The sequence below is a fragment of the Catharus ustulatus genome, chromosome 3 (genome assembly GCF_009819885.2).
Source record: "Catharus ustulatus isolate bCatUst1 chromosome 3, bCatUst1.pri.v2, whole genome shotgun sequence".
Taxonomy (NCBI): Eukaryota; Metazoa; Chordata; class Aves; order Passeriformes; family Turdidae; genus Catharus; species Catharus ustulatus.
The window spans coordinates 20,442,502-20,455,798 of NC_046223.1; the positions used below are offsets into that span (position 1 = coordinate 20,442,502).

Below are 13,297 nucleotides of genomic sequence, written 5' to 3' on the forward strand. Positions count from 1 at the left end.
GGCGGGTGGGAAGCTGGGGCCCGGCCATGGGGGACAGGCGGGCCCTCTGCAGGGAAGGCCACAAGTGTTGCCGTGGCTCCCTCCCAGGGCCTGGGGCCACTTACCCACAGGTGTACTGTAAGCCATGTGCCAGCCCAGCCACGGTGAGCAGGACGAGGAGGCCGAGCCGATTCATGGCTGCCAGAGGCACGTGTCAGCTGCAAGCACTGAGGGCTCCGTGCAGCAGCACAGCCACAGCCGCAATGCCCGCAGCAGCTGCGCTGCCCGTGGTGCCCTCGGCCCTGGGGCTGATGTCACAGACGGCTGGGTTCCATGTTCTGGGAACCGTGGGGCTCTGGGGAACTCGGGCTACTGGGGGAGGGGCAATATGGAATCAGTGAGCCATAGAATGGTCTGGAGTGGAAGGGACCTTGGGGATCCTCTAGCTCTGACCCCCTTGCCTTGGGCACAGAGGGATAGCTTGCACTGGAGAAGGCTGCTCAGAGCCTGGCTCAGAAGCTGTCCTTGAACACTTTGAGGGCTGGTGCATTGAAGTACTAAGTGCTGACCAACAGGCCCTGGCCGAGGCAGGAACAACAGCTCTGGACAAAAAGTTGGTCTCTAGATTGACCTTCCCGCCAAATGTTTTCTATATCCACTCATGAGCAATACATGGATTTACCCTTCCCTATTTAGAAAAGGGACTAGGCCTCATCTGACCTTGTTGTAGGGGTTTAGAATCACAGACAACTCCCCTTGATTCCTCCTGAAGCCCTCCCAGGATTTGGGAGCATCCTAGTAGGAGTCTGAAACCAGATGTCACTGAACTAGAAGTCTTGGTATCTTGTTTATTCAACAGTATGTGAAAACGAGATTCACTTTCTTGGTAAAATAGAAAAGACTTAGTAAATGCAGTAAGAGAAACAATAAAGGAAAAGGTTATAATGGCTGTGCACTTGACATTCCCCCAAGAGTTCTCAATAACTGGCAAAATATTTTGTTAAATGCATTAACCTGTTGCATATTCATAGACCCTTATGTATTAATCAAAATCACCCTCCACCCCCCAACTTGTAAATCAACATTTTTTATTTTTCTCCTAGTGGCTCCTTCCTGTTGGGGCAGTCCCTGATAACAGAGATCAATAAATGCCTTCCCTGGAGTTCTAGTGTTTATCACCCATGTCTTCATCCCGATAGGATAATGTAACGATGTTAAGAATTTTCCAATTATATTTTACAATTCTCTGAGTTAGTTACACCAGAAAAAACACTTTACCTCACCATGTTACAGTTCAAGAAAAATACATACTTATCACATTACAATTTCTAAGTTTTGTTAATAGTTGAGCTAAAAGAAACTATGTTCATACAGCAAAGTTTTCCAGCATTATACATTGAGCATCCATTTTAATATTTGTGAAAAGCCAATAATATAATGTGGACTTATAACAGGTATGAAAACGAGGCCCACCCACAGCGCAGTCAGAAACCTTGTTGCCTGTAGGGCAAGGCACCTGCAGGATTTCCCAGTTGGTGGGAGTGGTTCTCCAGTTCTTCACTGTGTCAGTGGGTTCTCCTTTTGCAATTCTTTGCGAATGATTTAACGTCCTGCTTACTTATCCATGTGCAATTCTTTGAAATTACTGCCGGGTTGAGTTCCAGTCAATTACATTTCTTCCACAGGTTGATGTCTGTGCCTTCTGTGCTGACCCTACCAACATGAAAAACAGGCAATTACAGCTGCTCTGGGTAACACCTGCTAGTGTCTCAGCAGCCTCACAGTCAAGATTTACTTCATATGATCTCATCTAAAGCAACTCTCTGTCACTGTAACCCCATTGCCCCTGGCCCTTTTAGAACCTGCCCTTGTAAGAACACTCTCGGCTGCTTACTTTAGGCCCCTGTTCTTGCAGGATGAGGCTGTGCAGTCCGTGAGGCAGGCAGCTGCTGAGGAATCCATTTGGAGCAGAGAACTGGGTGTGGAGCTGCAGTGCCAGCTGCAGATTGAGCTCTGGATGGGGGGAACCCAGGACCTGAGGCCGTGAACTGCTCACACTGTGCATGACAGAGGGCACAGGGAGCTGTGGCACCAGTCAGGGATTTCAATGGACACTTACTGGAGTTTGGGATTTTTTTGGTCCCTCCTTTTTCTTTTCTCTCAGGCAATCTTCTCCCATTTTTTGCCTAAGAGATGGGAATTGTGGATATCTAAAAGAGACAAAGATGCAGCCAAGGAGTAGAGGAAGGGGGCAGTTTGCTCCAGTCTCTGAGTAGGAGGGTTCTCTTGGGAAGTGTAGAGATAATGTGAGATTTTGGTGGAGGGGTGAGGGTCTCAGCACAGCTCCTTACTCTCACCCTCGGGGCAGAGGGGAAGGGCTGGGTTTGCTGCTGTTGTGGAATGAATTTGCTGCCACCATGGGATTCTGTCCTGCACTGCTTTTCTCCTTTCTATGGGTGAGCTTCTGCTTGCAAGAGCAGCTTTTGAACTGGGACCTTTCCAACGCCCAGCCTCACTGGGAAGTGGATCCTGACTCCCTTCTGCTTCCCACAGGTCTCCTCTTCCAGCTGTTTGTGGCTGCTGCTTGCAGGAGCCGGGCAGCCACTGCCCAGCTGTGCTGTTTTCTGCTGCTGATTTGGGCTTTTTTGCTGCACATCAACCCAACACTCTGTGCCTGCCTGAACACTCCTTGGCTTCTGGCACGACTCCGGAATCTTTGCTACACTTGTCACTCTGGGATGGGTCTGCCTCTGCTGTTCCAATCTGTTGCTCTGAGGTTCTTGCTGCAGTCCATTCAGCTTTCCGAGTGGCATTGAGACCGGCTGTTTCCCGTGAGTTTCCAAAGGAAGCCCCTTTTCCATCTCTTCCACCGTTACTGCGTGAGACCAGCAGCCGATCCCGCAGCACAGCGCCCCCTGCAGGCGCGGGGGAATCATCGCAAGTGCCCTGCCCAGCCGGGAGCCAGCAGCGTCCCTGCTGGCTGTGCCCGGAACTGCACCCAGGGGAAAGTGCCTGCGGCTGAGAGAAGACTCCTACTGGGTTTCTGTTTCTGTTGGTTGTTTGCCTTATTAGACACACGAGAAAAGAACTGTTAGCCCTGTATCTCATATCTGAAAACCCAGTAAGTTATAACAATTTGAAGGGAAGGGGATCATATTTTCCATACCAAAGCAGGTTCCTGCCTTCCTTGGCAGACGCCTGTTGTTTAAACCAGGACAACAGTGAGAGCCGGAGCAGGAGCCAGTGGCTCTTTATGGAATGAGACATATGCAACTCTGACGGAGACACCCGTGCCTCCAGAATTGTTGCACAGGGAGTTCCTCAGCATTATGGCAGCCCACATGGCATTGTAGAGGAGTACCTCTGAAGCTCCCTCCTCCAAATATCCCCCTTGTTGGAATTTTTGGAGTAGGAAGGAGCCTGAGGAGGAGTGTCATAACTCTGTGTGCAGAGTCTGTGTAAATGAAAAGGGTGGATTTGAGTCTCTCTATTGTTGTGATACTTGGTGCCAATTTGGTGTAATCATGGCTAGTGAGTGAGTAGAGAAGGCATGCGTGATGCCTTGCCATGCAGGTATGGTCAGCCTAATGTGGCCACAGAGGAATTGTGGAGACCCCCATATATTGTTCGGTGGCGGGACTTGAGTCTCTGCTCAAAGCCTTTTGGAGACAGGCACAGGGAGAGCCTTGTGCCCCTTGTGCCATACTATGGGGGCTATGGTCCCTGGGCACACATAGAAGGGGCTGAAAAAGGGATTGCAAAAAGGTGTTTCACATGCCTCAATATGTCTGATGTGATGGGAAATGTCCTTGGTTTCAGTGAGGGGACATCCATGGCTGAGGTTGTACAGAACTGGGAGAAGTTGTTTGGGCAGCAGAATTTTGCCAAGACAGTACAAAAAGGTTGTTCCAGGTTGACTGGGCAGGTCTAAGCTGTCTGCTCGCTGGGCAGATTAATGGCCATCCCGAGCCCTAAGTGACACTCTTGCACTCTGTGTCCTTAGTGAGCAGGCAGCTTCTGACATTAGGAAATATTTGAAGGAGCTTATGCCAGGGTGTTGGGGACCAGAACACATTTGGGGTGGTTGTTCTCAGCACAGCCCATCTTGATTAACACGAAGGGAAGAGTGCCACCTGCCATGAGACTGGACTCCATTGGCTTGGCGACACCAGGTTGAATTTTAACTATTTTTCTTTTATATATTCTCTGTCTTCTTTACACATGTGTTTGTCGCTCTGTAGCCTGTTGACGTATCTGTAGCTACTTTTCCCAATACTTTTCCGTGTGTATTTCCTGAGCAGAAAGACAAAACATATCTCAGAGCTCTAAGCCATGGGGGTTACAAGGCCTGAATCCTGCTTTGGTTCTTCTTGGGAACCAAGGCTGGAAACAGCTCTTTGGGACACATTTTCATAAACAAAATTTAGTTTCCATCTGGCGAGGGGATGGGGAGGGTGCGGTGGAGAATTTAGAGACCTTTCAACTGAGGGAGTAATTATGTGTCCTAATTGATGATTTTTGGTGGTCAAATATGGTAATTTGCTGAGCTTGTAAAACTGTATACACCCCATATGGCGGCGGAATTCTGTAGACACATGCCAAATCTGCGCCTGGAAGCCTTCAATAAACATCAGCCTTTTATATTACCTCCGGTACTAATATTATGTCAAAAGTGTGTTGTTTCATTTCTAGGTTCTTTAAGGCATCACTTGAAGCCAAGAGGACTATCCAGAAGGAGGCAAAGTGACACCTAGCCCAATGCAGTTTGAAGCCTTCTGACAGATGAAGAAACTCAACATTCACTCGCCTTCACCTTTGAAAGGACAACAACCGCCTTCAAGAAGTCTTCCCCACGGTGTTCCTCTACCATTCCTCCTCCCGCCAATCAGTATCAAAGTGTGATTGAAAAAGGTATAAATTCTGGGGCAAATTTTACAGTTTGTAGATGATTGGTTAACTAACAAGCTTCTTTCCCATCCTGTGGTGATTATGTGCAGCACTTAGGCAAAGCAGCACACTGAGCTGCAGTTTGTGTCTGTGCACCTGGCTCTTTGATTGCCCCTTCTCTCCATTTGCCAGGCTTATACAGCCCTCTCACCTTCCTCCACTCCTCCATTTCTCTGCCCTCGTCTCCTCCCAAATATGGAGCCAAGCCCTGGGATCCCCCTGGCTCACAGGTTGGCCCTGCCTGTGAACAGCCTTGGTGTTGCAGCTGCTCTTGGCCCACTCCCCTTGGCCATCCATGATATTCCTGGTGTGCTCTCCTACTGTTCCTGGCAGATTCCTCTCCCCAGGAATGAGCCCAGATCTTCCTTTGAATATCTGTGACCTGTGACCACCCGGCACAGCAATGCCCCTTTACTGCCTGTGAAATCTGGCTCTGCCTCAGGGCACTGGCACTCCAGTCAGGAGCCAGGAGTTTCCCTTGTCATGCCTGGGAGTTTCCCAGGTCTGTTCCCATTAGCCCAGGCTCACAGCAGGCTCTAATCAGCAGCCCATGTGCCTTTGAGCACCATGTGCAAGGTGTCTGCTTTTATCCTATCCCCTTCCTAGGCTTGATGTGCCAGCTTCCTCCCGCCCATGGTGGCTCAGAGCACTGTCCTCTGGGACCAGGCACTCTGGGGCTCTTTGGAGCCACTGTGTCCCTTTGTGCCTGGCGGGCTCATTCTGCAGTTGCCAATTGTGGCAGTCCTTACTTTGCCCAGGAATTGGAAATGCACAGACAGGCCCGATATCTGTGAACAAAGGTATTTTTATTGGGACTATTAAGTCAACTCCAGTATCTGCATGCACACAGGGGAGGAGTGTGGGAAGGATGGAGCAGGCGTTTCACACTGAGGCTGGTTTTAGATCAGCAGGCATGATCCCAGCAGGAAAAGGTTGTGGTGCAGTGCAGCCTGCCCTGGATCCTGTTGGCCCTGCTGCTCAAGAAGCAGTTTCAACTGCCTGTGTACGCATGTTGAAATCGATCCACTCATAGAAGTGTTGAGTGGAGATGTAGACTCCAGGCTGCCTTGCTCTGCCACAGCCATTTCCAAAGCTGGTCAGTCCAACGACCCACCAGTAGTCAGCACTGTTGTCCTGGCACATGAGAGGCCCACCGCTGTCACCCTGCAGCAGAGCAGAGAGGATTAAGGAGATGTTGGTGGCCCCTGCCTGCACTGAGGCTGTCTCCTTCTGTCCCACAGCCCCTGCCAGAACTGTATTCCAGGCAGAGGAAGGCTCTGCTCAGGGGCTGGAGCCTCTAGAAGCTTGGCTGTGAATGGCTTGGGGTAGGGTAGGGTAGGGTAGGGTAGGGTAGGGTAGGGTAGGGTAGGGTAGGGTAGGGTAGGGTAGGGTAGGGTAGTGTAGGGTAGGGTAGGGTAGGGTAGGGTAGGGTTCCATCTGTCCTCTCTGCACAGGGCTCCTGGATGTGCAGTGGATGAAGGTTTTGCACCAGGACCTCTGGGCTGCCAAGAGCACTAGCTGGGCTTTCTGGGCTTTCTGGCACAGGGGGGCACTGGGCAGGCAGGTGTGGATGGGGAGTGTGTGGGAAGCCCCCACAGCAGTTGGGGGGAGCTGGGGCTGGGAGGGCAAAGCAGGCCCTGGGCTGTGTTGGGGTGGAGGTGCCTGGGCTGCTGGTGCTGCTGGGGGCTGAGTGGCTCATGGCATGCTCCTACCTTGCAGGCGTCAATGTTGCCCTCTGGGTAACCAGCACACAAGTTGTAGGGGTGGATTTCCCCTGCATACCAGTCAGTGCTGTTGCAGAGCTGGAGATCGATGAGCTGGACCTTGGCTTCCTGCAGGTTGTCAGTTTTACCTGCAGCTGTGAGCAGAGAAAGGAATAAGCCCTGGCAGCACCATGCCAGTTCTTCTCATCTGTCTGTAGGGGAGATCAATTTCCCTACGGTTTGCCTTTCACTCTGCAGAGGCACTTGTGCACTGTTGTCCCTGCTGCCTGCCTCTGGGGTGTGGGCCAGGCCCATCTCTGCAGAGGCATGCATCGTGCAGCCTGGCTATGACGACTGCTCTGGGGAAGCCCAAACCCCCTCCCCAGTGTGCTGAGCTGGCCCAGGAACCGCTCTTGGAACTCACATCTTTTAGTAGTTTGTCCCCATCCAGCAATCCAGCAGTTGCTGAGCTCTGAGACTTTCAGAGTGGGGGTAGCCACACAGGCCAGCTGGATGTAGGAGCTGCACTGGACAGGTTGGTTCAATTGCATCAGGGCGATATCGTATCTGAAGTCGATACGCTTGTAGTCCCGGTGTATCACCACCTTGTTGATAGTGCGTGCTACAGCCCCAGGGCCTGGCCGAGACAACTGGGTGGCTCCAATCACCACATACACCAGGCTGATGTTGCTGGAAAGGAGATGGAGAGAGGGCTGAGAGCGAGCAGATCCAGGTGCCACAGCAGCTTGCCAGTTTGCAAGACCTCTGCTTGGCAAGGCAGAGAGGGAGCCATGCTCCAGCAGGTGTGAGCGCCCTCATGTCAAGCTGAAGGCTGCTAGGTAGTCTTGGCACAAGGCCAGGCTTCTCCTGAGCAGTGTGGCAGCTGGGCTGTCTGAGAGGGAAGGGGATGGGAATAGCAGGTGGAGCTGCTGACAGGGCACCTGCTGGTGTTGTGGGGATGTCCCCGTTCCCTGCTCCTCCTTACTCAATTTTGTCGAAGCAATGGGCTGCTGTGAGGACCCAGTCTGAAGAGATGAGAGACCCTCCACACCAATGCTTATTGCCTTGTGCATAAGGATGCTGGATGCTGACCATCCATGGCCAGGATGCTTCCCTGGCATTTGAGCCTCCCACAATACGTGTCAAGCCGTAGTCATAAACGTTGCTGTAGTAATAATTCGTGGGGGTGTAGGCAGGTACTGGAGCTCGGAACCCGCAGCTCCCTCTGCAAGAAAAAAGCAATTTCCAATCTGCACCACAGCCTGCTGTGGCTCAGGCTGTGGCTCAGGCTGTGGCTCAGGCTGAGACTCAGGCCATGGCTCAGGCTGTGGCTCAGGCTGTGGCTCAGGCTGTGGCCCAGGCTGTGGCTCAGGCTGAAGCTCTGCCCTGTGCCCTCCCCACAAGGACTGGCACGCACAGCAGGCCAGGGCAGCCCTTGGGGTGTGCGTCTGTCCGTGCCAGCACCTGGCTGCTGGCAAGGAACTGAGGCTGCCCCATGGCGGGTGGGAAGCTGGGGCCCGGCCATGGGGGACAGGCGGGCCCTCTGCAGGGAAGGCCACAAGTGTTGCCATGGCTCCCTCCCAGGGCCTGGGGCCACTTACCCACAGGTGTACTGTAAGCCATGTGCCAGCCCAGCCACGGTGAGCAGGACGAGGAGGCCGAGCCGATTCATGGCTGCCAGAGGCACGTGTCAGCTGCAAGCACTGAGGGCTCCGTGCAGCAGCACAGCCACAGCCGCAATGCCCGCAGCAGCTGCGCTGCCCGTGGTGCCCTCGGCCCTGGGGCTGATGTCACAGAGGGCTGGGTTCCATGTTCTGGGCAGCGTGGGGCTCTGTGGAACTCAGGCTGCTGGGGGAGGGGCAATATGGAATCAGTGAGCCATAGAATGGTCTGGAGTGGAAGGGACCTTGGGGATCCTCTAGCTCTGACCCCCTTGCCTTGGGCACAGAGGGATAGCTTGCACTGGAGAAGGCTGCTCAGAGCCTGACTCAGAAGCAGTCCTTGAACATTTTGAGGGCTGGTGCATTGAAGTACTAAGTGCTGACCAACAGGCCCTGGCCGAGGCAGGAACAACAGCTCTGGACAAAAAGTTGGTCTCTAGACTGACCTTCCAGCCAAATGTTTTCTATATCCACTCACGGGCAATACATGGATTTACCCTTCCCTATTTAGAAAAGGGACTAGGCCTCATCTGACCTTGTTGTAGGGGTTTAGAATCACAGACAACTCCCCTTGATTCCTCCTGAAGCCCTCCCAGGATTTGGGAGCATCCTAGTAGGAGTCTGAAACCAGATGTCACTGAACTAGAAGTCTTGGTATCTTGTTTATTCAACAGTATGTGAAAACGAGATTCACTTTCTTTGTAAAATAGAAAAGACTTAGTAAATGCAGTAAGAGAAACAATAAAGGAAAAGGTTATAATGGCTGTGCACTTGACATTCCCCCAAGAGTTCTCAATAACTGGCAAAATATTTTGTTAAATGCATTAACCTGTTGCATATTCATAGACCCTTATGTATTAATCAAAATCACCCTCCACCCCCCAACTTGTAAATCAACATTTTTTATTTTTCTCCTAGTGGCTCCTTCCTGTTGGGGCAGTCCCTGATAACAGAGATCAATAAATGCCTTCCCTGGAGTTCTAGTGTTTATCACCCATGTCTTCATCCTGATAGGATAATGTAACGATGTTAAGAATTTTCCAATTATATTTTACAATTCTCTGAGTTAGTTACACCAGAAAAAGCACTTTACCTCACCATGTTACAGTTCAAGAAAAATACATACTTATCACATTACAATTTCTAAGTTTTGTTAATAGTTGAGCTAAAAGAAACTATGTTCATACAGTAAAGTTTTCCAGCATTATACATTGAGCATCCATTTTAATATTTGTGAAAAGCCAATAATATAATGTGGACTTATAACAGGTATGAAAACGAGGCCCACCCACAGCGCAGTCAGAAACCATGTTGCCTGTAGGGCAAGGCACCTGCAGGATTTCCCAGTTGGTGGGAGTGGTTCTCCAGTTCTTCACTGTGTCAGTGGGTTCTCCTTTTGCAATTCTTTGCGAATGATTTAACGTCCTGCTTACTTATCCATGTGCAATTCTTTGAAATTACTGCCGGGTTGAGTTCCAGTCAATTACATTTCTTCCACAGGTTGATGTCTGTGCCTTCTGTGCTGACCCTACCAACATGAAAAACAGGCAATTACAGCTGCTCTGGGTAACACCTGCTAGTGTCTCAGCAGCCTCACAGTCAAGATTTACTTCATATGACCTCATCTAAAGCAACTCTCTGTCACTGTAACCCCATTGCCCCTGGCCCTTTTAGAACCTGCCCTTGTAAGAACACTCTCGGCTGCTTACTTTAGGCCCCTGTTCTTGCAGGATGAGGCTGTGCAGTCCATGAGGCAGGCAGCTGCTGAGGAATCCATTTGGAGCAGAGAACTGGGTGTGGAGCTGCAGTGCCAGCTGCAGATTGAGCTCTGGATGGGGGGAACCCAGGACCTGAGGCCGTGAACTGCTCACACTGTGCATGACAGAGGACACAGGGAGCTGTGGCACCAGTCAGGGATTTCAATGGACACTTACTGGAGTTTGGGATTTTTTTGGTCCCTCCTTTTTCTTTTCTCTCAGGCAATCTTCTCCCATTTTTTGCCTAAGAGATGGGAATTGTGGATATCTAAAAGAGACAAAAATGTAGCCAAGGAGTAGAGGAAGGGGGCAGTTTGCTCCAGTCTCTGAGTAGGAGGGTTCTCTTGGGAAGTGTAGAGATAATGTGAGATTTTGGTGGAGGGGTGAGGGTCTCAGCACAGCTCCTCGCTCTCACCCTCGGGGCAGAGGGGAAGGGCTGGGTTTGCTGCTGTTGTGGAATGAATTTGCTGCCACCATGGAATTCTGTCCTGCACTGTTTTTCTCCTTTCTATGGGTGAGCTTCTGCTTGCAAGAGCAGCTCTTGAACTGGGACCTTTCCAACGCCCAGCCTCACTGGGAAGTGGATCCTGACTCCCACCTGCTTCCCGCAGGTCTCCTCTTCCAGCTGTTTGTGGCTGCTGCTTGCAGGAGCCGGGCAGCCACTGCCCAGCTGTGCTGTTTTCTGCTGCTGATGTGGGCTTTTTTGCTGCACATCAACCCAACACTCTGTGCCTGCCTGAACACTCCTTGGCTTCTGGCATGACTCCGGAATCTTTGCTACACTTGTCACTCTGGGATGGGTCTGCCTCTGCTGTTCCAGTCTGTTGCTCCGAGGTTCTTGCTGCAGTCCATTCAGCTTTCCGAGTGGCATTGAGACCGGCTGTTTCCCGTGAGTTTCCAAAGGAAGCCCCTTTTCCATCTCTTCCACCGTTACTGCGTGAGACCAGCAGCCGATCCCGCAGCACAGCGCCCCCTGCAGGCGCGGGGGAATCATCGCAAGTGCCCTGCCCAGCCGGGAGCCAGCAGCGCCCCTGCTGGCTGTGCCCGGAACTGCACCCAGGGGAAAGTGCCTGCGGCTGAGAGAAGGCTCCTACTGGGTTTCTGTTCCTGTTGGTTGTTTGCCTTATTAGACACACGGGAAATGAACTGTTAGCCCTGTATCTCATATCTGAAAACCCAGTAAGTTATAACAATTTGAAGGGAAGGGGATCATATTTTCCATACCAAAGCAGGTTCCTGCCTTCCTTGGCAGACGCCTGTTGTTTAAACCAGGACAACAGTGAGAGCCGGAGCAGGAGCCAGTGGCTCTTTATGGAATGAGACATATGCAACTCTGACGGAGACACCCGTGCCTCCAGAATTGTTGCACAGGGAGTTCCTCAGCATTATGGCAGCCCACATGGCATTGTAGAGGAGTACCTCTGAAGCTCCCTCCTCCAAATATCCCCCTTGTTGGAATTTTTGGAGTAGGAAGGAGCCTGAGGAGGAGTGTCATAACTCTGTGTGCAGAGTCTGTGTAAATGAAAAGGGTGGATTTGAGTCTCTCTATTGTTGTGATACTTGGTACCAAAATGTTGTGATACTTGGTACCAATTTGGTGTAATCATGGGTAGTGAGTGAGTAGAGAAGGCATGCGTGATGCCTTGCCATGCAGGTATGGTCAGCCTAATGTGGCCACAGAGGAATTGTGGAGACCCCCATATATTGTTCGGTGGCGGGACTTGAGTCTCTGCTCAAAGCCTTTTGGAGACAGGCACAGGGAGAGCCTTGTGCCCCTTGTGCCATACTATGGGGGCTATGGTCCCTGGGCACACATAGAAGGGGCTGAAAAAGGGATTGCAAAAAGGTGTTTCACATGCCTCAATATGTCTGATGTGATGGGAAATGTCCTTGGTTTCAGTGAGGGGACATCCATGGCTGAGGTTGTACAGAATTGGGAGAAGTTGTTTGGGCAGCAGAATTTTGCCAAGACAGTACAAAAAGGTTGTTCCAGGTTGACTGGGCAGCTCTAAGCTGTCTGCTCGCTGAGCAGAGTAATGGCCATCCCCAACCCTGAGTGACAGTCTTGCACTCTGTGTCCTTAGTGAGCAGGCAGCTTCTGACATCAGGAAATATTTGAAGGAGCTTATGCCAGGGTGTTGGGGACCAGAACACATTTGGGGTGGTTGTTCTCAGCACAGCCCATCTTGATTAACACAAAGGGAAGAGTGCCACCTGCCATGAGACTGGACTCCATTGGCTTGGCGACACCAGTTTGAATTTTAACTATTTTTCTTATATATATTCTCTGTCTTCTTTACACATGTATTTGTAGCTCTGTAACCTGTTGATGTATCTGTAGCTACTTTTCCCAATACTTTTCCATGTGTATTTCCAGAGCAGAAAGACAAAACATAACTCAGAGCTCTAATCCATGGGGGGTACAAGGCCTGAATCCTGCTTTGGTTCTTCTTGGGAACCAAGGCTGGAAACAGCTCTTTGGGACACATTTTCATAAACAAAATTTAGTTTCCATCTGGCGAGGGGATGGGGAGGGTGCGGTGGAGAATTTAGAGACCCATCAACTGAGGGAGTAATTATGTCACCATATGTGTCCTAATTGATGATTTTTGGTGGTCAAATATGGTAATTTGCTGAGCTTGTAAAACTGTATACACCCCATATGGCGGCGGAATTCTGTAGACACATGCCAAATCTGCGCCTGGAAGCCTTCAATAAACATCAGCCTTTTATATTACCTCCGGTACTAATATTATGTCAAAAGTGTGTTGTTTCATTTCTAGGTTCTTTAAGGCATCACTTGAAGCCAAGAGGACTATCCAGAAGGAGGCAAAGTGACACCTAGCCCAATGCAGTTTGAAGCCTTCTGACAGATGAAGAAACTCAACATTCACTCGCCTTCACCTTTGAAAGGACAACAACCGCCTTCAAGAAGTCTTCCCCACGATGTTCCTCCACCATTCCTCCTCCCACCAATCAGTATCAAAGCGTGATTGAAAAAGGTATAAATTTTGGGGCAAATTTGTACAGTTTGTAGATGATTGGTTAACTAACAAGTTTCTTTCGCATCCTGTGGTGATTATGTGCAGCACTCAGGCAAAGCAGCACACCAAGCTGCAGTTTGTGTCTGTGCTCTTTGATAGCCCCTTCTCTCTATTTGCCAGGCTTATACAGCTCTCTCATCTTGCTTGACTCCTCCCTTTTCTCTGCCCTCATCTCCTCCCAAATATGGAGCCAAGCTCAGGGATCT

General features: G+C 50.7%; 1 protein-coding gene across 1 annotated transcript; it reads right to left on the minus strand.

The window, feature by feature from the left end:
* Positions 1 to 5,904: 5,904 nt before the first annotated feature.
* On the minus strand, positions 5,905 to 8,126 carry LOC116993339 (acrosin-like). Its single transcript, XM_033053736.1, has 5 exons — positions 8,047 to 8,126; positions 7,615 to 7,854; positions 7,054 to 7,319; positions 6,639 to 6,784; positions 5,905 to 6,090 (listed from the first exon to the last, which is right to left on the minus strand). Exons 1-5 carry the CDS (start codon positions 8,124 to 8,126, stop codon positions 5,905 to 5,907), a joined length of 918 nt encoding a protein of 305 aa, XP_032909627.1.
* Positions 8,127 to 13,297: the final 5,171 nt, after the last annotated feature.